Source organism: Pelophylax lessonae (assembly GCF_965119305.1).
Source record: "Pelophylax lessonae genome assembly, chromosome: 9".
Classification (NCBI taxonomy): domain Eukaryota; kingdom Metazoa; phylum Chordata; class Amphibia; order Anura; family Ranidae; genus Pelophylax; species Pelophylax lessonae.
In genome coordinates this window covers 243,082,053-243,105,604 of record NC_138776.1, presented here as the reverse complement: position 1 = coordinate 243,105,604, position 23,552 = coordinate 243,082,053, and the positions used below count along the sequence as shown (strand labels likewise).

At 45.0% G+C, this 23,552-nt stretch overlaps 1 protein-coding gene across 1 annotated transcript in view; it reads left to right on the top strand.

Annotated features, from left to right (window-relative positions):
* LOC309564343 (glutathione S-transferase P 1-like) overlaps positions 1 to 15,827 on the top strand; it is a gene marked incomplete at its 5' end in the record, with an annotated part of 35,135 nt that extends 19,308 nt beyond the window's left edge. Inside the window, 5 exons of the mRNA XM_082268969.1 lie at positions 33 to 145; positions 1,355 to 1,442; positions 10,269 to 10,372; positions 12,337 to 12,444; positions 15,609 to 15,827. Coding sequence (XP_082125095.1) covers positions 33 to 145; positions 1,355 to 1,442; positions 10,269 to 10,372; positions 12,337 to 12,444; positions 15,609 to 15,794 — 599 coding nt within the window. The 3' untranslated portion in view covers positions 15,795 to 15,827. The remainder of the gene's footprint in view (positions 1 to 32; positions 146 to 1,354; positions 1,443 to 10,268; positions 10,373 to 12,336; positions 12,445 to 15,608) is intronic.
* Positions 15,828 to 23,552: the final 7,725 nt, after the last annotated feature.

The window sequence follows — 23,552 nt, the reverse complement described above, 5'->3', positions numbered from 1 at the left end:
TAAAGTATTTAAACTGTATTGATTACCAATAGGAAGAGGGGAACCCATTCGTCTGCTCTTGGCTGATAATGGAGCTAAGTGGACTGAGGATGTGATACAGCTATCTGATTGGTTTGCTGGAAAATGTCCCCTGAAGAAAGAAGCAGTAAGTTTGTTTTAAAACTTTTTACTTGAGGCACACTGAGACAATAGATGATCCCCTACCTACTATTCCAGCAGAAGTGTAAGATGACTGTAATGCCTATGACGTATTTGTAACAGAACCGATGACCCACATTGTGTTTGTGGGCTTCCGTCAGTATACGACTTGAACACATATACCAGATTTTCCAGCCTCCCTCATACAAAGCTAGCCAACAACTTAGCTTGTACTGGAAACACTCTTTATTGAACAGTCACACAGAATTTATATACAGCATGGACCTCCCCCTCCTGATCATATTACCACACACAGGTCAGAGGTTGCCTGGATTACATTATCATATGCAGATGAATTTGTATACAGAAACAGAATTAACCTGAACTAATTATCTAGCCATCTGGACAGAACAATGTGGGCTCATTAACATTTAACAATGGGACAGGCAGACTGTCCACATTCCACTTCAATAGATAGACAATAGGACAAGACTGCCAATCACAGTCTGTCTGTTTCCTACATTGAAGTACATGGAATATACATCTACGTATTGCTATGATTATTTAGGAGTCAGACTTCATGGCAACAGGCTATAGGTCTCACAGTGTAAAGGGAGATTAAATCTTCATATTTCTTGAGAGATATTGCTGACAAATATTACTGTCCCTCTTGAAGCAATCCAAACCATTAAGTATCTGTCTTTCACTCCCAGTGATGGTGAGTACCGTCACAGTATCAAATATCTTAAAACAGCCTTTCTCAACCTTTTCAAAACAGAGGAACCCTTGAAATAAATTTCTGGTCTCGGGGAACCCCTGCTAAAAATTAAAAGATCCACAACACATGACACATTAGTGTGACAGTCAGTGGGAAGAATGCTCCTTACTCTTGACATCATTGAGAAGAATTACCCCCTTACAGATAGCTAAAAAGAACAATGGTGTCATTGGGAACTTATCTGAGGAGGCAGAAATTGCCCATTTCTCAAGGAGCCCCTAGTAACCTCAGGAGGAACGCTAGTTGACAAGCACTGTTTTAGAAAGGACCTCTGGGAAAGCTAAGAAATAGTGTAGAGAGCATTGGTGTGGGTGGAAGTTTTTCACCAAGGTTCCACCAACATAAAAGCAGTGTTGGGAATGACTGATTTTCTTTTGTTTATGGGACTGTTGAGCCACAAGTGAAGTTTTCCCCTAAATCTGACATAATCTTTCACAGGTGTTTGGTCAGTTGCCTCAGTTCAGCGATGGAGACTTTGTTCTATATCAGAGCAACGCCATCCTGAGATACCTAGGACGCAAATTTGGTGAGTCTGTTTAATGCATATCACTGCTATACTTTTTTTTTATTTTTCTGAATAATATCCCAAGCGGGTCATGCTTCCGTTTTACCCAACTGCAAGAGCACAAGGACTTGAATGTATAATGTGTACTTGGATAACGGTGGTCCACAACCCTATCTTCATTAGCCACTTCCGAACTGCCCAACGTACATGTACTGTGGCAGGGCAGCCCTTCAGCGTGAAATTACGTACCTGTATATCATCTTTATTTTCGGGTCTGGGGCCCACATGTGCGCCACCGGTGATCCGCTCCCGCTGTGATTGGACACAGCAGGAGACAATCAGTGGGTCAGATGGGCCCCATGGTCGCCGGCACCTGGGGATTGTTCCCTAGAGAGGCAGAACGGCGGTCTGCCCATGTAAACAAGGCCGATTTCCATTCTGTGAGAGGGGAAGATGGAGATCCCATGTTTCTGCCAAGCAGGAAACCTGATCTCTGTCTTCCCCCAGTCAAAGCACCCCACACACAGTTAGCAAGCACTTCCAGGGAACACATTTAACCCTTTGATCACCCCTGATGTTAACCCCTTCCCTGTCAGTATAATTAGTATAGTGACAGTCTTTCTTTTTTTAGCACTGATCACTGCATTAGTGTTACTGGTCCCCAAAAAAAGTGTTAAATGTGTCACTTAGTGTCCGTTTTTTTTCACTGCAATGTCGCAGTCCCACTATAAATTGCTGATCGCCACCATTACTAGTAAAAAAATATACAAATTCCATAAAAATATCCCATAGTTTGTAGACGCGATAAGTTTTGCGCAAACCAATTAATATACGCTTATTGGGATTTTTTTTTACCAAAAACATGTAGCAGAATACATGTTGGCCTAAAATGAAGACGTAAAAAATATTTTTTTTTTACACGTAAAATAATTTTTTTTTTTTTTCAGACTTATTCAAATCAGCCACATTTTCAGATTCTACGTGAGCTTTTAAAGCAGTTTTTCAAGAACACACTTTACTAGATCCTGAAAGTTCCTGATGTTACTAGATCCAGACAGCTCCCGATGTTAGGTAGAACACAGCAGGTTCTGCCTAACCCTTTCACCTTCAAACCTTTAACACTATGCCCCATGGCATGAATTACACTATGCCCCATGGCATGAATTACACTATGCCCCATGGCATGAATTAAAGTAAAGTAAAGCCAAAAAGGTTTTGAATAAGTCAAATTCCGGTGTCGAGGCACAACAGGAAGTAAGAGGAAGTCACTACAAAGTATGGAAAATGTTCTCCAAACTAAGCATCTACTACTGGGAAAATTGTCCTTATTTAGAAGATTTTACCTCTATTAAAGTTTTGGCAACCACTCCAAATTTTTTCCTTTTTTTTCCTTTTTCAGTCCTAGTGAAAATGATCAACCAGAATAGGGTTCTGATCAACATGTATAAATACATAAGGGGTCCATATAGTGAACTTGGTGTTGAGTTATTCACTTTAAGGTCAACACAGAGGACAAGGGGGCACTCTTTACATCTAGAGGATTTTGTCTCCAAATACGGAAAGGTTTCTTCACCGTAAGAGCTGTGATAATGTGGATTAGACTCCCTCCAGAGGTGGTTCTGGCCAGCTCACTAGATTTCTTTAAAAAAGGCCTGGATTCTTTCCTGGGTGTACATAATATAAATGGGTACTAATATTTATAGGTAAAGTTGATCCAGGGAATATCCGATTGCCTCTCGGGGAATCAGGAAGGAATTTTTTCCCCTGCTGTAGCAAATTGGATCATGCTTTGCTGGATTTTTTTCGCCTTCCTCTGGATCAACTGTGGGTATAAGATTGTGTATATAGTATTGTATGGTTGGGTTTTCTTTACTGTTTTTTGTTTTTTATTGGTCGAGCCAGATGGACTTGTGTCTTTTTTCAACCTGACTAACTATGTAAGAGAGAATAGAGAACAAATCTCTTGCACAGTACAGTGATAAAAAAATCAGAGGTTCTAAGCCTTGCTTACACCATCCGAAGACACATTAGAGTGGCTATAACCCTTGCTTATACTTTCCAGACACCGTACAGTAGGTACCAATAGATCTGCACTGCAATGCACAACAACATATATTGTGTGTTGTGAAAAGAAAAAAAAAAAATGTCCAGGTCTGGTTTTTGTTATATTGACAAATTTTGGAAGTACATTGAAAATGAAAAATACAGGTAATGAAGGTTTCATCTATTTAATTAGCTTGGTATATTACAAACGTTAAAATGGATAAGTACAGCATCATTCCAGCCCAGAGGAGACTATCATTTATTTTGAGATTTATGGTTAAGGAAGCGACAGTCATCTGGATTATTAGAACCAGGGCTTTTTTTTTTTCAGAAATAGGTGCAGGAACTCAACTACGAACCCCCACCCCACCCCCACACACATCCTCTAAATGGAAACAAATAGTGGATGTGGTCACATTTTACCAACAATGGAAGGGTCTTAAATGGGGCATTAAATACCAGGAGGGCACTACGTACAGAGTGCAGAGTTTGGGGGGTGTTAAACACACAGGGCGCAGAGTTCAGGGGTGCGCTACGTACATAGTGCAGAGTTCAGGGGTGCACTATGTACAGAGTGCAGAGTTTGGGGGGTGTTAAACACACAGGGCGCAGAGTTCAGGGGTGCGCTACGTACGTAGTGCAGAGTTCAGGGGTGCACTATGTACAGAGTGCAGAGTTTGGGGGGTGTTAAACACACAGGGTGCAGAGTTCAGGGGTGCACTATGTACATAGTGCAGAGTTCAGGGGTGCACTACACATAGAGTGCAGAGTTCAGGGGTGCACTATGTGCAGAGTTTGAGGGTGCACTACATACATAGTGCAGAGTTCAGGGGCGCACTACCCACAGAGTGCAGAATTCAGCCTTCTTTTACAGCTGCTTACCTCTACATCACCTGCTTACCTCTACCATCACCTATTCACATCTCACACTTTTTCAGTTCTGACCTCTGCTTGCAATCTCCTTTCCACTGCCCCCATATTCTCCTTTCTTCTAAGTTCCACCATCTTCCCCATGTCTTACTTGTACCCATCCTGCACTCAGTAGAAGCTACTCAGGATATCAGCTCTGTGGGAGCCGTTTGGAGACAAATTGTCACTTGTAAACACAGAAGCCAGACTTCTGTGTTTACAAGTAATAGCGGTGAGCAGAGAGCAGAGGGCCCAAGCCAGAGGTGGTGGAACTGAGTTCCACCAAGTTCCAGCTGAAACAAAGCCCTGATTAGAACTGAGGGGCTGTCACCAGTTCTCATCAAGGGTGGCTGACCATGCCCGCTCTTTCCACCCAGCTGATCCATTCATAGAAGTCGTTACTACAGTTTCCATGAATAAAACATGATCTATGGATGCAGGGGACAGACCTAGCAATCATCTGCCTGTCCTCCAGTCATTGCATTCAGAGACTGACAACCCTTCAGTTCTTTAAACCCCCACAGCACTGAAAGGGTAAAAAGGCAGGAGTGGGGAGAAGCCATCCTTCGAAAAAAGGAGGATCCAGAAGCACATTAGACACATCGCATGAAGGGGAAGTAATGTTGCTTTCGCAGATTTTTTATTTTTTTTGTTTTAGATAAACTCCTTAGGGCTTTAAGCAGAGCAGCATTCACAACAATATTAACCACTTGCCGACCGCCGCACGACTATCTACGTCGGCGGTCAGCCCCTCACAGGCAAACTAACGTAGGGCTACGTTGCTTGCTTGTGAGGGTCTAGGGAGCGAGCGCGCGCCCCCCGGGGCGCGCTCCCGCTCCCGCGTGGTCACGGACCCCCCCGCGCGTGTGACCAGCGGACCCGATGTCCGCCGGTCACTCGGCGATCGGCAGGGGAGAGGGAGAATGTCAGGCAGCTTGTGTAAACAAACTGCCTGTCATTCTCCTCGCTGCAAAGACACTGATAAAACGGATCTGGTATGTAGATCCGTTGATCAGTGTCCTTACAGCTAGAGCCACAGCCAATCACAGTAGAAACCACGCCCCTAGGGACACACACAGCCCCTCCCTTCCAAATAAAGTTAACCCCTTCACTACCAGTGTATTTTTACAGTAACAGTGCATATGTATAGCACTGATTACTGTAGAAATGTCACTGGTAACCCCAAAAGTGTCAAAAATGTCAGTCAAGGGTCCGATCTGTCCGCCGCAATGTCGCAGTACCGCAAAAAAAATCGCAGATCGCCGCCATTACGCGTTAAAAAAAAAAACAACAAAAATGACAAAAATCTTTCCCTTTGTTAGTAAACGCAATAACTTTTGCGCAAACCAATCAAAATACGCTTTTTGCGATTTTTTTTACCAAACATAGGTAGCATAAAATAAATTGGCCGAAAATTTTTAAAAATTTTGATTTTTACATTTTTTTTTGGGGGAATTTCATATAAAAAAATGTGAAAAATATTGCTATTTTTGCAAAATTGACGCTCTTTTTTTGTTTATAGCGCGTGATCAAAAAATCGCACAGGTGATCAAATACCACCAAAAGAAAGCTCTGTTTGTGGGAAAAAAAGGACGTCAAATTCGTTTAGGTACAGCGTCGTACGACCGCGCAATTGTGCGTTAAATTCACGCAGTGCCGAATCGCAAAATACCCCCTGGTCGGAATGGGGGTAAAATCTTCCGGGGCTTAAGTGGTTAACAAGTAAATTCGAACTGAGGAATTGCATTTGTGTAGTACATATAAAGAAATATTAAAACTACAATCATGTCTGACATAAAAAAGAACAAAGAAACTGTTAGCAGCACCCCTGATGATCTCAGTATAGCTTAAGAAGTTTTATGAAAAGGTAAAAAAGGTGCACATACAGTATCTCACAAAAGTGAGTACACCCCTCACATTTTTGCAAATATTTTATTATATATTTTAATGTGACAACACTGAAGAAATGACACTTTTCTACAATGTAAAGTAGTGAGTGTACAGCTTGTATAACAGTGTAAATTTGCTGTCCCCTCAAAATAACTCAACACACAGCCATTAATGTCTAAACCGCTGGCAACAAAAGTGAGTACACCCCTAAGTGAAAATGTCCAAATTGGGCCCAAAGTGTCAATATTTTGTGTGGCCACCATTATTTTCCAGCACTGCCTTAACCCTCTTGGGCATGGAGTTCACCAGAGCTGCACAGGTTGCCACTGGAGTCCTCTTCCACTCCTCCATGATGGCATCACAGAGCTGGTGGATATTAAAGACCTTGCGCTCCTCTACCTTCCGTTCGAGGATGCCCCACAGATGCTCAATAGGGTTTAGGTCTGGAGACATGCTTGGCCAGTCTATTACCTTTACCCTCAGCTTCTTTAGCAAGGCAGTGGTTGTCTTGGAGGTGTGTTTTGGGTTGTTATCATGTTGGAATACTGCCCTGCGGCCCAGTCTCCGAAGAGAGGGGATCATGCTCTGCTTCAGTATGTCACAGTACATGTTGGCATTTATGGTTCCCTCAATGAACTGTAGCTCCCCAGTCATGCAGCCCCAGACCATGACACTCCCACCACCATGCTTGACTGTAGGCAAGACATACTTGTCTTTGTACTCCTCACCTGGGTGCCACCACACACGCTTGACACCATCTGAACGAAATAAGTTTATCTTGGTCTCATCAGACCACAGGTCATGGTTCCAGTAATTCAAGTCCTTAGTCTGCTTGTCTTCAGCAAACTGTTTGCTGGCTTTCTTGTGAAACATCTTTAGAAGAGGCTTCCTTTTGGGATGACAGCCATGAAACAAACAAAAATAAAACTTCTAGTTCAATTTGCCAACCAGTCTGCTTACCAACCAAATTAACCTGTCTAACAGTTTGCGTCAAAACAGGGGTTTAGTTAGCTCACATTTGCAAACGCATGTGTAAGCTGCAGGGCCACTCCACGGCTCCCTGTGTTACCTGCAGTCCTAGCTCTAATGAATTTATAAGAGTCTTCACAGTGGAAGCACATGCAAGCTAATGGATAGATAGGGGGCAGGTGAGCCTGGAGGTGGCCCATCCCTCCTGAAAGGTAATTGGGGGCATAATGGAAGCCCAGCTGATGGTATTACAGCAAAGGCATTCAGTATGTCCATTCACCAGTACACATTAACAACAAAGAAAATGGCCTCTGCCCCCACCTATAACTGCCCTTCATAGCAAAGAACACATGGAAGAGCAATGCACATGAAACAAATGACAGCCATGCAGACCAATTTGATGGAGTGTGTGGTGTATGGTCTGAACACTGACAGGTTGACCTTCCACCCCTTCAACCTCTGCAGCAATGCTGGCAGCGCACTCATATGTCTATTTCCCAAAGACAACCTCTGGATATGATGCTGAGCACGTGCATTCAACTTCTTTGGTCAACCATGGCGAGGCCTGTTCGGAGTGGAACCTGTCCTGGTAAAAAGCTGTATGGTCCTGGCCACCGTGCTGCAGCTCAGTTTTAGGGTCTTGGCAATCGTCTTAAAACCTAGGCCATCTTTATGTAGAGCAACAATTCTTTTTTTCACATCCTCAGAGAGTTCTTTTCCATGAGGTGCCATGTTGAATGTCCAGGGACCAGTATGAGAGAGTGAGAGTGATGACACTAAATTTAACACACCTGCTCCCCATTCACACCTGAGACCTTGTAACACTAATGAGTCACATGACACCGGGGAGGGAAATTACTAATTGGGCCCAATTTGCACATTTTCTCTTAGGGGTGTACTCACTTTTTTTGTTAGCTGTTTCAACACTAATGGCTGTGTGTTGAGTTATTTTGAAGGGACAGCAAATGTACACTGTTATACAAGCTGTACACTCACTACTTTACATTGTAGCAAAGTGTCATTTCTTCAGTGTTGTCAAAGTAAGGGATTCAGTTTAATTTCAAAGTAAGGGATGCACTAAAGGCGCTAGTGAAAGGGAGAAAGAAAAACACATTATGTGCTACTACAGTAGGCATCTTTTTCCCTCTAAAAAAGTTACAGTAAAAGGCAAGAGTAGTCACTTACTTTTGCAAAAGAATGAGTAACATATAAAATAAGTTACAAAAGTGTGCGGGGTAGCTAGCCGTGATGTTGCAAGTCCCGGATTGTACTGCAGGCGACCGCGACTACATCAAATATATGCTGTTATCGTTTTGGATCTTGTAAGTGTTTTCACTCTGTTTTTATCAATAAAATCCGGAGGTAATGCACTATTAGCCCCTTTTTTTCTTTGGCGTGATCTCCTTGTGGCATCCTCATCCCCGGAAGCCTTTAGATCCCCAAAACCGGGAAGTCGGTGATCCATCCATCCAAATTGAGATCCCATCCCATCTGGCTGATCCATTGGATTCCTCGGTACCATGCTATACGTTCACATCTCTCTCATATGTGGTAAGAGTCCACGCACATCACCGGGTGTATCACAAAATTTTATTTTTTGTCACAAGTCACGTTTACGGATTGGTTGCTGGGAAGAGGTTAACTCACTCATCCTTTATCACCCACCCTTCAACACTCATCATTCATCAGTTGGTTTTCCTGGAAAGACTTTTAAGATTTTTAGGAATGCTTTCTTCTGGATGAAAAAGTCTCATTTAAACTAATGATTTATTCATTCTTTGATGTCACTTATATGAACATTTTTGTTCTCTTGGTTTATATTAGCGCACTTTTGTAACTTATTTTTTATGTTACTCATTCTTTTGCATTTATCACCATTCACAGTGCTGCTTTTACACGCACTTTTATTGGTTCGCACACCTCTTTTTCTATTCACAGTTTAGTCACTTACTTTTACTTCCTAAGCCTGCCACCTCCGGTATATATCACAAGGAATCGAGTAAAACCAATGAGACTAATTTAATGCGGTTTGAGAAAAATCTTGCAAATTAGGATAGTCAATAGGATAGAAGCAGATATCACAGCATGAAGCAGATATCCTACAAAATGACCTGGACAAAATAACGGAGTGGGCAACGACATGGCAAATGAGGTTTAATGTGGAGAAGTGTAAGGTTTTGCACTTGGGGACTAAAAACATAAAAGCACAATACACTTTAGGAGGGGAACCCTTGGGGGAATCAAAAATGGAGAAAGATCTGGGAGTCTTGGTTGATGATAGATTAGGCAACAGCATGCAATGTCAAGCGGCAGCTTCCAAAGCCAGCAGAATATTAGCATGCATAAAGAAAGGGATGTATTCCAGAGATAAGACTATAATCCTTCCACTTTATAAAACTCTGGTCCCACCACATCTGGAGTATTCTGTCCAGTTCTGGTCACCAGTCCTCAGGAGGGATGTGTTGGAGCTGGAGAGAGTCCAGAGAAGGGCAACTAAACTGATTAGGGGATTGGAGGACCTTAACTATGAAGAGCGGCTGCAATCGCTCGATTTATTCTCCCTGGAGAAGAGACGTCTGAGGGGGTACATGATAGCAATTTATAAATATCTCAATGGGGATCTCAGCTTAGAAAAAAAAACTGTTCATTCGAAGGGATTGCATGAGGACTCGAGGACATACAATGCGATTAGAGGAGAAGCGTTTTAACCTCAGGCAACGTGGGGGTTTCTTTACTGTTAGGGCTACAAGATTGTGGAATTCTCTACCACAAGAGGTGGTTTCTGCGGGAAGTATGGTGGCTTTCAAAAGACTCTTAGACTTACATCTCAAGGATCAGAACATTCAGGGCTATGTGAGATGATTACAGCCACACACACCTACACAGGTTGAACTGGATGGACTATTGTCTTTATTCAACCTCTCCTACTATGTAACTATATACAATCTACAATAGAGGATAATAACCCATATAAAATATGTTTCCTAATAATGCTTACATGTGGCTTTGCTTATACGCAGTGTCCTTGGCTTTCAGGTGTTGCTGGAAGCAATGATCAGGAGGTCGCTGTCATTGACATGATAAATGATGGGGTGGAAGACCTGAGACTGAAGTACAGCCGCTTCATGTTCTATGAATTTGTAAGTATTGGCCAAAAAGCAATATTTGAAAAAAATTATTTTACATGTGTAACAGAATGGGTAATTGTCTGAATGATAGAGCAGGGAGCAACTGAAAGTTACAGTCTAATAAATAGGTGCAAAGTTAGAAGGTCTGCTCATTGTGCTCAACATGCAATTCATTCAGTCCAGATCCGGTCTGAATCCAATATGATGGTGTCTACCAGACACTAGGAATCTGCATAAATGAACCTCCTCCGCTGCCCGGGTCTTTGTGTAGTAAGGTTCATTTATGCAGATTCCTAGTGTCTGGTAGACACCATCATATTGGATTCAGTCCGGATCTGATCAGCTGACAAAGTCCCTTGGTTTAGTCGTGGATATAAGGAATCTTCCTTGGTGTTTAACCCTTCAGGGAAAGCGCTGATTTTATGCTTTTCAGGTGAGCGTGGTGTACTCACAGGTGGAGGGGACCTATTTGTTTCCAACTTTCCTCCACCACTCGGACTGTATAGGGACGTTCTGCTTATAATATGGACTATCCCCTCATTTAGGGTTCTATTTATTGCGCTGCACTTTAATTATTATTGGTTTATATGAGATACTGTATAAGTGATTGGTCTTTGGTGTCCAGCCTGCATATTGCAATTTGAGGTACATCTGTCTGCGCTGATTGATATCTGTTTTTGTTTAATGGAGAAGCCACATAAAAGAATGTAGTTCTGCATTTTTGCCACGTTTTGCATTATTTTTAGTCTGTCCAACCACAAACTAGGCAAAAAAAAGGATAAAAACACAAAACACATTAAAAAAAAGCACTCCAGAAATGGATCAACAGCAGTGATGGCAAACCTTTCTCATGATGCTCATGCACTCTGTAGTGTAGTTGAGAATCATGGGAAATGTAGTTCCAAAACATCTGGGGTGCCAAGGTTCACCATCACTGTTCTATAGCATAGATGTGAACCAGGCCCACCATCACTGATCTATAGCATAGGTGTGAACCAGGCCCACCATCACTGATCTATAGCATAGGTGTGAACCAGGTCCACCATCACTGATCTATAGCATAGGTGTGAACCAGGCCCACCATCACTGATCTATAGCATAGCTGTGAACCAGGCTCACCATCACTGATCTATAGCATAGCTGTGAACCAGGCCCACTACCACTTATCTATAGCATAGGTGTGGACCAGGCCCACCATCACTGATCTATTGCATAGGTGTGGACCAGTCCCACCATCACTTATCTATAGCATAGGTGTGAACCAGGCCCACCATCACTGATCTATAACAAAGGTGTGAACCAGGCCCACCATCACTGATCTATAGCATAGGTGTGAACCAGGCCCACCATCACTGATCTATAGCATAGGTGTGAACCAGGCCAACCATCACTGATCTATAGCATAGGTGTGAACCAGACCCACCATCACTGATCTATAGCATAGGTGTGAACCAGGCCCACCATCACTGATCTATAGCATAGGTGTGAACCAGGCCCACCATCACTGATCTATAGCATAGGTGTGAACCAGGCCCACCATCACTTATCTATAGCATAGGTGTGGACCAGGCCCACCATCACTGATCTATAGCATAGGTGTGAACCAGGCCCACCATCACTGATCTATAGCATAGCTGTGAAACAGGCCCACCATCACTGATCTATAGCATAGGTGTGAACCAGGCCCACCATCACTGATCTATAGCATAAGTGTGAACCAGGCCCACCATTACTTATTTATAGCAAAGGTGTGAACCAGGCCCACCATCACTGATCTATAGGATAGGTGTGAACCAGGCCCACCATCACTGATCTATAGGATAGGTGTGAACCAGGCCCACCATCACTGATCTATAGCATAGGTGTGAACCAGGCCTACAGTAAAATAGAAGAGCTATAGGATAGAAAATTAATGAATGAATGAAAGTTATTACAATTGCTCTGATATTCTCATTAAACTCATTTTTGTTTAACAGGAAACTGGGAAAGAGAAGTATGAAAAAGATCTACCAAATCAGCTATCAGCATTTGAAAGGATCCTTTCTAAAAATTCTAACGGAACCAAGTTTCTGGTGGGAAACAAGGTAACTTACCGTCAGTAAACTAAACTGAATAAAAGATTTAAGAAGAGGTATAATATGGATTAAATTGGTATTGCTGATGTTAAGTCCACATATATCAGAACACCTGATAAGCACATCAACACAAGACCCAAACCACATAGATGATTTTTACCAGTGTAACCAAAAATCACCCATCACACTGGTTAACTGGTTATGTATTGCATGAATCATTGCTAGAAACCTCCAAGAGGGTGATCACAATTAGTAATTAGCCAAGCATCCTTGTTTAGATTTTGGAGAAAGGAGAAGGAGATGGCACTAAGCATGCTGTACTGTAGAGCAGTGGTCCTCAACTCCGGGTCCTCGGGGCCCACTAACAGGCCAGGTTTGCAAGATAACTAAGTTACATCACAGGTGATCTCATTTGCTTGTGATTTGAGTGATTGCAGTATTCTAGTCTGCATCTCCCCAAGGTAATACTTAAAATCTGTCCGGTTAGTGGGCCCCCGAGGACCGGAGTTGAGGACCACTGGTGTAGAGTAAACAATGAATGAATATTTAATGATCTGTCTGACCTATGTCCACTGCGCTTTGGACTGTCCATAGAGATGAGATAACTGCTTGATCTGGCCAGATTAAGCACCTTTATATATATATTTAGTGGTGTGCCCCTTTATCCAGATGCAGGTGTAAGTCCCTTTAACTCAATTCCCCAAAATCCTCTGGGCTCCCAGCATCCCCTGAGTTCCAGGACACGCCCAGGGAGTATAAATGCCAGCTCCGCCCAGCTTCCTGCGCTCAGAGAAATCCTGCCTGATGGGACAGCAGTGACTGGGCAAGTGAGCTGTCCCCAGGTGCTGGGTCGATATCTGCCAAGTCTGGTGTGCGGGCCACCAGCAGTGAGCACAAGAGCACGCAGCATCTATCCAAGCCCCAGTCACTGGAGAGGACTCAGTTACAGTCCATGTGGAGAAGCTGTCCAAACAGTGAATTGGTCCTATCTACGGCCCCCAGAGCCTCCTGACCAAAGTCAGCATCAGCAGCGCCTGTGTGAAGTCTGTGCCAGCAGGAAATCCCCTCAGCTCACAGTCTGCTGAATGAACGATCAATCTATTGGAACACGTGAGAATCTTCAGTTCTTTATGCTATCAGTAAACTGAACTCAGAACACTCTGCTGCCATCTAGTGGCCATTACTAGAACTGCAATAGAATTGTTTTCACATGTTTTATGAATGTTTTTCCCTTCCTCATATTGCTGTTATGTACTGCAAACCCCTGTTCACATGATCTCCTGCGTAATCTACGTTCTACATTGTTAAGTAAAGTAGAAATTGCACATCACCACTGGTCTGATCATTTGGCTGATACCGTTACATAACACTTATATATATATATATATATATATATATATATATATATATATATATACATACACAGTTGTGTTCATAATTGTACATACCCTGGCAGAATTAATAATTTCTTGGCCATTTTTCAGAGGATATGAATGAAAACACAAAAACTTTTCCCTCACTCATGGTTAGTGTTTGGCGGAAGCTATTTATTATCAGTCAACTGGGTTCACTCTTTTTAAATCATAATGACAACAGGAACTACCCAAATGATCCTGATCAAATGTTTACATACCCTGGTGATTTTGGCCTGATAGCATGCACACAAGCTGACACAAAGGGGTTTGAATGGCTATTAAAGGTAACCATCCTCACCTGTACTTACCATTGTGCGTCTCAGCCCTCGCTCCCAGCTGGGGGTTTATCTCATTCCATCTCCGGACGGATACATCGGGACGCAAGTGAGAGACACCGTACAGCACCAGCACGGGCACCACTGCCCCTACTCCTCCAAACGTGGTTTTAGGCATCATATCATCCCACATGCTTGTTCACAGGAACTTCCATGTGAGGTTTACATGTGTCCTAATAAATCTTTATCATACAGTCTACATTCAGAGACACCTTTTTTGTCTGTGTTTCTTTACTGTTTGCTAGGAGCCTGTTGGCTATAAAGCCAACAGCGTCCTCGACTAAAGCCCCGTACACGCGATCAGATTATCAAAAGATGTCGTCCGTTTTTTGTGGCATGCTAGTCTGATGTGGAAAGTGAAGAGGTTTTTTTTTCATACGAATTTTCCCGTACGACCAAATTCTACTTCAGAAGTATTGTCATGTGTTGGATTGCTTTGTATGTGTTCTTTCGTCTCTGAGCATGCCTAGTCTTGCTCTTACGATTTTTTTCCGTCGAATTCTGTACTAATGAGACGAAAATCGGACGTTGTATTACGGAATACAAAAATTTTATAGCCTGCACATCAGGATTTTGTCAGCCGAAAAGTCGGAGTCAAAGAAAACAAAAAGAGGGCGCACCGACCTAGCGCATTATCCTCAATAACAGGCTTTAATGTGTAACATTAAAAATTACTACTCACAGATATAGATGAAAGTAAAGCATATCGAGCTAAACTGCTCAAATGTCCGGGTCAGTCCATATAATCCACGGTGGCTCTGAGGAAGAGGCTGGGCCTCGAAACGCGTCAGCCATCATCTCATCGGTCATGGACAATTATATGGACTGACCCGGACATTTGAGCAGTTTAGCTCGATATGCTTTACTTTCATCTATGTCTGTGAGTAGTCATTTTTAATGTTACACATTAAAGCCTGTTATTGAGGATAATGCGCTAGGTCGGTGCGCCCTCTTTTTGTTTTCTTTGCTTCTAGTATCGGTGGACTACCCCAGTCCGTTTTGGGCAGCAAGACCATAGCCATCTGAGAAGCCAGGTGTGAGTCCCGTGAGGAGTGTGGTAGAGGGGCTGGGATACCAAGCGCAGGAGAAAGGTGGTCACACCTTATTGTCTTTTGGAAAAGTCGGAGTCGGCTGTCGAAAGCACCATACTAACAATCCGAAAATCGGCAGATCGGTCATCGGACGAAATTTCCCTTCAGATCTTCTTATCGTGTGTACGGGCCTTAATAGTGATAGGTGGGGAGTAGCGGCACAAAAAAAGGCCGTTCTTCTACACAGTGTACAGAGACAGGCACACTGTATGCCAAGTTAGAGTAAAGAGGTCATTCTTTTTTTAGTTTGGTGCAGCCAAAGATTGCTGACAGAGTATTATTATCGCTGTTAAAAGTCAGGACGTGAAGATCACATATTTTTCTTTTTACAGATTTCCTATGCAGACTACAACCTCTTGGACGTCCTTTATTGTCACCTCAATATCTTCCCGGACTGTCTGTCTTCATTCCCCCTCCTCACTGCATACAAAGACCGCATTGCATCCCGAAGCAACCTCAGTGAATATCTGAACTCCGAGGAATGTAAAAGCAGACCATTTCTTCCAAAACGAAGCTAAATACTACTGAACCATGATGACTTACCAGACAGAAGTCTATATTAAGTAGAGTAAACCATGTCATTCCCCTTGCTATGCCTTTAAACAGTACATATGCATAGAGAATGTTTTGAGCTCTTGGTTGTTCCCTTTCTCATGTCACAGTACTCTAGCAATCCCTAGATAGCAGCTGTGAAGATCTGTGTAAAAATGCACTTCACTTTCACCAGGAATCGCTAAAGAACTGTGACATGAGAAATAGGGAGCAATACCAAATTTACAACAGCCTCATTGCCCGAATCTGGTCCTCCTAGTAACCCTTAGTTGCGTAATGTAAAATGAATGCACATAAAATAATTTGCAATATAGTTTCTTTAAAAAATAAAACATTTTTAATGTTCACCCTGGTTTGTACTTTTTCTTTACCTATTGTGATATAGAAACAAAAAAAAATACTCCTTAAGTGCCGGTTCACATTGGTGTGATGCGGGAATCCTGCATCGCACCCGACTCGCAGGCAGTTCACGCTGCCATATGCGAACTGCTAGGAGTGTCAATACAAAGTTAACCACTTCTGGACCGGGCCTTTTTCTGACACTTGTTGTTTACAAGTTAAAATCATTATTTTTTTTTGCTATAAAATTACTTAGAACCCAAAGGCGTAACAAGAACCTTCAGAGCCCCGGTGCAAGAAACCATGATGGGCAGTGGCGGCCGGCTCGTTAGGGGCGCCGTCCCCCCCATCCATGCGCCCGGCCTCCTAATCTGCATGCAGGGGCGCCGGACGCATGGAGTTCAATGGGGATTTTTTTTTTTCATCACCTGATGAGAGCCAGAGGCTCTAATAGGGCGAAGCAAAGGGTGGACCCGGGGCGCAGAGCAGTGCGTCCCGAGCCCACCCATTGTGTGACAATAGCGAATGAAAATTTGCTATTGTCACACCAATCCTCCTCCTGGCCAATCAGGAAGCGCGTCCAATACGCGCTTCCTGATTGGACGCAAGGCAAACCCCATGCCATTGGCCGAGAAGGAGGCGGGACCAGAAGGACTGGAGGAGACGCGCCGGGACCGAGCAGAAGAAGCCGTTCGGGGGACTGAGGAGGAGCCGATCGCCGCCGCTGCTGCTCCAGGTAAGTAAGGGGGCACGCACGTTGATCTCTGCATTGGGGGCATGTATACTGGTCACTGCATTGGGGGCATGTATACTGGTCACTGCATTGGGGGCATGTATACTGGTCACTACATTGGAGGCACGCACGCTGATCTCTGCATTGGGGACATGTATACTGGTCACTGCATTGGAGGCACACACGCTGATCTCTGCATTGGGGACATGTATACTGGTCACTGCATTGGAGGCACGCACGCTGATCTCTGCATTGGGGGCATGTATACTGGTCATTGCATTGGGGGCATGTATACTGGTCACTACATTGGGGGCACGCACGCTGGTCACTGCATTGGAAGCATGCATGCTGTTCACTGCATTGGGAGCATGTATGCTGGTCACTGCATTGGGGGCATGTATGCTGGTCACTACATTGGGGGCATGTATGCTGGTCACTGCATTGAAGGGGGCACGCACACTGGTCACTGCATTGGGGGCATGTAGGCTGGTCACTGCATTGGGGGCATGTACGCTGGTCACTGCATTGGGGGCATGTACGCTGATCTCTGCATTGAAGGGGGCATGTACGCTGGTCACTGCATTGAAGGGGGCATGTACACTGGTCACTGATTTGAAAGGGGGCACGCTGGTCACTGTGCATTGAAAGGGGGCACGCTGGTCACTGTGCATTAATAGGGGGCACGCTGGTCACTGTGCATTGAAAGGGGGCACGCTGGTCTCTCTGCATTGAAAGGGGACATGCTGGTCTCTCTGCATTGAAAGGGGACACGCTGGTCTCTCTGCATTGAAAGGGGGCACACTATACCTTAATTTCTGAAGGCCTCTTTCACACTTGCGACCTCAAAGTCACGCAATTTTTTACAGCGTTTTTTGCCGCAAAGCAATGCCTATTACATTTTTCTGTTTGCGCCCCCCAAAAATTTTGAGCACCAGCCGCCACTGATGATGGGCCCCCCGGACCCCTGGCCGGGGCCCTTCCCTTCAAGCCTGGGGCTTTTCCCACTGTTCCTTGGGCCCTTTACTCTCATTGCGGGGTCCTTTATTACGGTCCTGCAGTGGGACCCTTTCACAAGTTCTGCAGTGAGCCCCCTTCCTGCCATCTTGGGGCCTACCCATGGGGGTAGAATGCCAGGGCCTGATTGCAAGTGTGACCTTTGCGATTCTGGAAGTTCACCCACTGGTGTCAGTGGTTTTTATATTTTAGGATTTTAATTGTATTATTTTTTATTATTTTATTTTATTTTTTTACAATATCACTGACTATGACTCTGTCCATTCAGAAAAAGAAGGAGCTGGTAAATTACATATTTACCGTCCCCTTCCTGGTTCTCTATTGTGACACATCCCCTGCAGCAGCTAGCAGGAGAGGGGAGGGAGCACAGTGGGGGGGGGGGGGCAGGGGAGCACACAGGGGCCCAGAGACAGCAGAACACAAGTAAACTGGATAGGAGGAGTGGCGGGGGCAGCATACAGGGGAACCAATCTCCTCCGTTTTCCTCCTGCATCTACAGGAGGATTAAGGAGGACAGTGATTTCTCTACATGCTTCCCCCGCCGCCCCTCCTATCCAGGTGTACAGGGAAGCCACACAGGCCCCCTGGAGCATGGGGCCCGGTTGTAAATGCAGCCCCTGCAACCCCTGTAGTTACGCCTCTGTTAGGACCCCCAAACATTATATATTTGTTTTTTAGCCGAGACCCTAGAGAATAAAATGGAGGTTGTTGCAATATTTTTTATCACACCGTAGTTGTGCAGCAGTCTTACAAACGCACTTTTTGGAAAAAATTCACTTTTTACATTTTTTTCCCATTTAAGTGAAAGATAATGTTACGCTGAGTAAATAGATACCCAACATGTCATGCTTCAAAATTGCGCACGATCGCGGAATGGCGACAAACATTGGTACTTAAAAATCCCCGTAGGCGACATTTTAAAATTTCTACAGGTTACCAGCTTAGAGTTACAGAGGAAGTCTAGGGCTCAAATTATTTCTCTCACTCTAACGATGTTTTGAACATCGTTTACATATGTGGAAGTGACTTGCGCATGCGTTCGAGCTATCGGAGACGGGGCGCTTTTATTTTCCCTATTCATTTTATCTTTTATTCTTTATTTTTACACAGTTTTTATAAAAAAAAATTTTGATCATTTTTTATTACTACTAAAAGGAATGTAAACATCCCTTGTAATAGAAATAAGCATGACAGGACCTCTTTATTGTGAGATCTGGGGTCAAAAAGACCTCACATCTCACATCTACACTAAAAAAGAAAACAAAAAAAGTCATTTTTTTTCATCTTGAAAAAAATGTGCTCTTTAAATCGGTTGCTAGGAAGCAATGTATGACATCGCTCCGGTCCTCCAAGGCTATAGAGTAGAGTCTGCCTGAGGGGACAGCAGACCGGAGCACTTTGCCCGCTACCAGCGGGTAGAGATGTACCAAACTGTTCGCCAGCGTACAGTTCCCGGCGAACATCGCTTGTTGTTAGTGAGAGCAGGGAGAGTGCTGCTGCTGCTGTTAATAGCTAGGGACAGTTGTTAGTCAGTGTTCTTGGTCCACTCCTGCTGTAAGGACAGCATCCTGACAGCACCTCAAAAAGCCCTTCTTAGGGCTGGTATTTGAGTATTTTTTTTTGTTATATATATATATATATACAGTAAAACCTTGGTTTGAGAGTAACTTGGTTTAAGAGCGCTTTGCAAGACAAGCAAAATTTTCAAATCAATTTTGACTTGATATACAAGCGATGTCTTGATATACAAGTAGCCTCAAGTCACAGCTGAGTATAAAAGAGAAGAGAGGCGCCTCTAAGTGTAGCAATATGGTTAAATTTAATAAAGGGACAACATTTAGCAACTCACATGGTTGATGATTGGAACAGGCACATCTAAGGATGCAGGCATCTGGGGTAAAGCTGTCCACATAGACCATCCTCCGCACCGCCATCTACGTCATCCCTTCCATGCTGCTCCTCGCTTTCAGATCGCTTTACTGCAGGGTGGTCTTCCCGGTCAGGATTAAAGACTGGCAGCTGGCGGTGCAGAAGATAGTCTATGTGGACAGCTTTAACCCGGATGCCTGCATACTTAGATGTGCCTGTTTTATTCATCAACCATGTGAGTTGCTAAATGTTGAACCTTCATTAAATGCAGAGGCGGCTCTAGACTTTTTGAGGCCTTAGGCAAAATTAAAATATGAGGCCCCCCTTGCGCGATAAAAAATTTCGACCATGTGTGTGCCCCTATTAATGCAGAGCAACCAGTGTGCGTGCCCCTATTAATGCAGAGCAACCAGTGTGCGTGCCCCCATTAATGCAGAGCGACCATGTGCTATACAGAACGCCAATAACAAAAAAAGGCATTCCCCCAAAACTTGCCCTCATCCAATGCAGAGCGACCATTGTGCGTGCCCCTCGTTAATGCAGAGTGACCATGTGTGTGCCCCTATTAATGCAGAGCATGTCCCCATTAATGCAGAGCGACCATGTGCGTGCCCTCATTAATGCAGAGCGACCATGTGTGTGCCCCTATTAATGCAGAGCAACCAGTGTGCGTGCCCCCATTAATGCAGAGCGACCATGTGTGTGCCCCTATTAATGCAGAGCAACCAGTGTGCGTGGCCCTTATTAATGCAGAGCGACCATGTGCGTGCCCCCATTAATGCAGAGCGACCATGTGTGTGCCCCTATTAATGCAGAGCAACCAGTGTGCGTGCCCCTATTAATGCAGAGCAACCAGTGTGCGTGCCCCCATTAATGCAGAGCGACCATGTGTGTGCCCCTATTAATGCAGAGCAACCAGTGTGCGTGCCCCCATTAATGCAGAGCGACCATGTGTGTGCCCCTATTAATGCAGAGCGACCATGTGTGTGCCCCTATTAATGCAGAGCAACCAGTGTGCGTGCCCCTATTAATGCAGAGCAACCAGTGTGCGTGCCCCCATTAATGCAGAGCGACCATGTGTGTGCCCCTATTAATGCAGAGCAACCAGTGTGCGTGCCCCCATTAATACAGAGCGACCATGTGTGTGCCCCTATTAATGCAGAGCAACCAGTGTGCGTGCCCCTATTAATGCAGAGCAACCAGTGTGCGTGCCCCCATTAATGCAGAGCGACCATGTGTGTGCCCCCAATAATGCAGTGACCAGTGTGTGTGCCCCCAATAATGCAGTGACCAGTGTGTGCCCCCAATAATGCAGATTGACCAGTGTGTGCCCCCAATAATGCAGTGACCAGTGTGTGCCCCCAATAATGCAGATTGACCAGTGTGTGCCCCCAATAATGCAGTGACCAGTGTGTGCCCCCAATAATGCAGTGACCAGTGTGTGTGCCCCCAATAATGCAGTGACCAGTGTGTGTGCCCCCAATAATGCAGTGACCAGTGTGTGCCCCCAATAATGCAGTGACCAGTGTGTGTGCCCCCAATAATGCAGTGACCAGTGTGTGTGCCCCAAATAATGCAGTGACCAGTGTGTGCCCCCAATAATGCAGATTGACCAGTGTGTGCCCCCAATAATGCAGTGACCAGTGTGTGCCCCCAATAATGCAGATTGACCAGTGTGTGTGCCCCCAATAATGCAGTGACCAGTGTGTGTGCCCCAAATAATGCAGTGACCAGTGTGTGCCCCCAATAATGCAGATTGACCAGTGTGTGCCCCCAATAATGCAGTGACCAGTGTGTGTGCCCCAAATAATGCAGTGACCAGTGTGTGCCCCCAATAATGCAGATTGACCAGTGTGTGCCCCCAATAATGCAGTGACCAGTGTGTGCCCCCAATAATGCAGATTGACCAGTGTGTGCTTCCAATAATGCAGTGACCAGTGTGTGTGCCCCCAATAATGCAGTGACCAGTGTGTGTGCACCCAATAATGCAGATTGACCAGTGTGTGCCCCCAATAATGCAGTGACCAGTGTGTGTGCCCCCAATAATGCAGTGACCAGTGTGTGTGCCCCCAATAATGCAGATTGACCAGTGTGTGCCCCCAATAATGCAGTGACCAGTGTGTGTGCCCCCAATAATGCAGATTGACCAGTGTGTGCCCCCAATAATGCAGTGACCAGTGTGTGCCCCCAATAATGCAGATTGACCAGTGTGTGCCCCTAATAATGCAGTGACCAGTGTGTGTGCCCCCAATAATGCAGTGACCAGTGTGTGCCCCTAATAATGCAGTGACCAGTGTGTGTGCCCCCAATAATGCAGTGACCAGTGTGTGTGCCCCCAATAATGCAGTGACGTGTGTGTGCCCCCAATAATGCAGTGACCAGTGTGTGTGTCCCCAATAATGCAGTGACCAGTGTGTGCCCCCAATAATGCAGATTGACCAGTGTGTGCCCCCAATAATGCAGATTGACCAGTGTGTGCCCCCAATAATGCAGATTGACCAGTGTGTGCCCCCAATAATGCAGTGACCAGTGTGTGCCCCTAATAATGCAGTGACCAGTGTGTGTGCCCCCAATAATGCAGTGACCAGAGTGTGTGCCCCCAATATTGCAGATTGACCAGTGTGTGTGCCCCCAATAATGCAGTGACCAGTGTGTGCCGCTAATAATGCAGTGACCAGTGTGTGTGCCCCCAATAATGCAGTGACCAGTGTTTGTGCCCCCAATAATGCAGTGACCAGTGTGTGCCCCTAATAATGCAGTGACCAGTTTGTGTGCCCCCAATAATGCAGTGACCAGTGTTTGCCCCCAATAATGCAGTGACCAGAGTGTGTGCCCCCAATATTGCAGATTGACCAGAGTGTGTGCCCCCAATATTGCAGATTGACCAGTGTGTGTGCCCCCAATAATGCAGTGACCAGTGTGTGTGCCCCCAATAATGCAGTGACCAGTGTGTGTGCCCCCAATAATGCAGTGACCAGTGTATGCCCCAAATAATGCAGTGACCAGTGTGTGTGCCCCCAATAATGCAGTGACCAGAGTGTGTGCCCCCAATATTGCAGATTGACCAGTGTGTGTGCCCCCAATAATGCAGTGACCAGTGTGTGTGCCCCCAATAATGCTGTGACCAGTGTGTGCCCCCAATAATGCAGTGACCAGTGTGTGTGCCCCCAATAATGCAGTGACCAGTGTATGCCCCCAATAATGCAGTGACCAGTGTGTGCCCCCAATAATGCAGTGACCAGAGTGTGTGCCCCCAATATTGCAGATTGACCAGAGTGTGTGCCCCAATATTGCAGATTGACCAGTGTGTGTGCCCCCAATAATGCAGTGACCAGTGTGTGCCCCTAATAATGCAGTGACCAGTGTGTGTGCCCCCAATAATGCAGTGACCAGAGTGTGTGCCCCCAATATTGCAGATTGACCAGAGTGTGTGCCCCCAATATTGCAGATTGACCAGTGTGTGTGCCCCCAATAATGCAGTGACCAGTGTGTGTGCCCCCAATAATGCAGTGACCAGTGTGTGCCCCCAATAATGCAGTGACCAGTGTGTGTGCCCCCAATAATGCAGTGACCAGTGTGTGCCCCCAATAATGCAGTGACAAGTGTATGCCCCCAATAATGCAGTGACCAGTGTGTGTGCCCCCAATAATGCAGTGACCAGAGTGTGTGCCCCCAATATTGCAGATTGACCAGAGTGTGTGCCCCCAATATTGCAGATTGACCAGTGTGTGTGCCCCCAATAATGCAGTGACCAGTGTGTGTGCCCCCA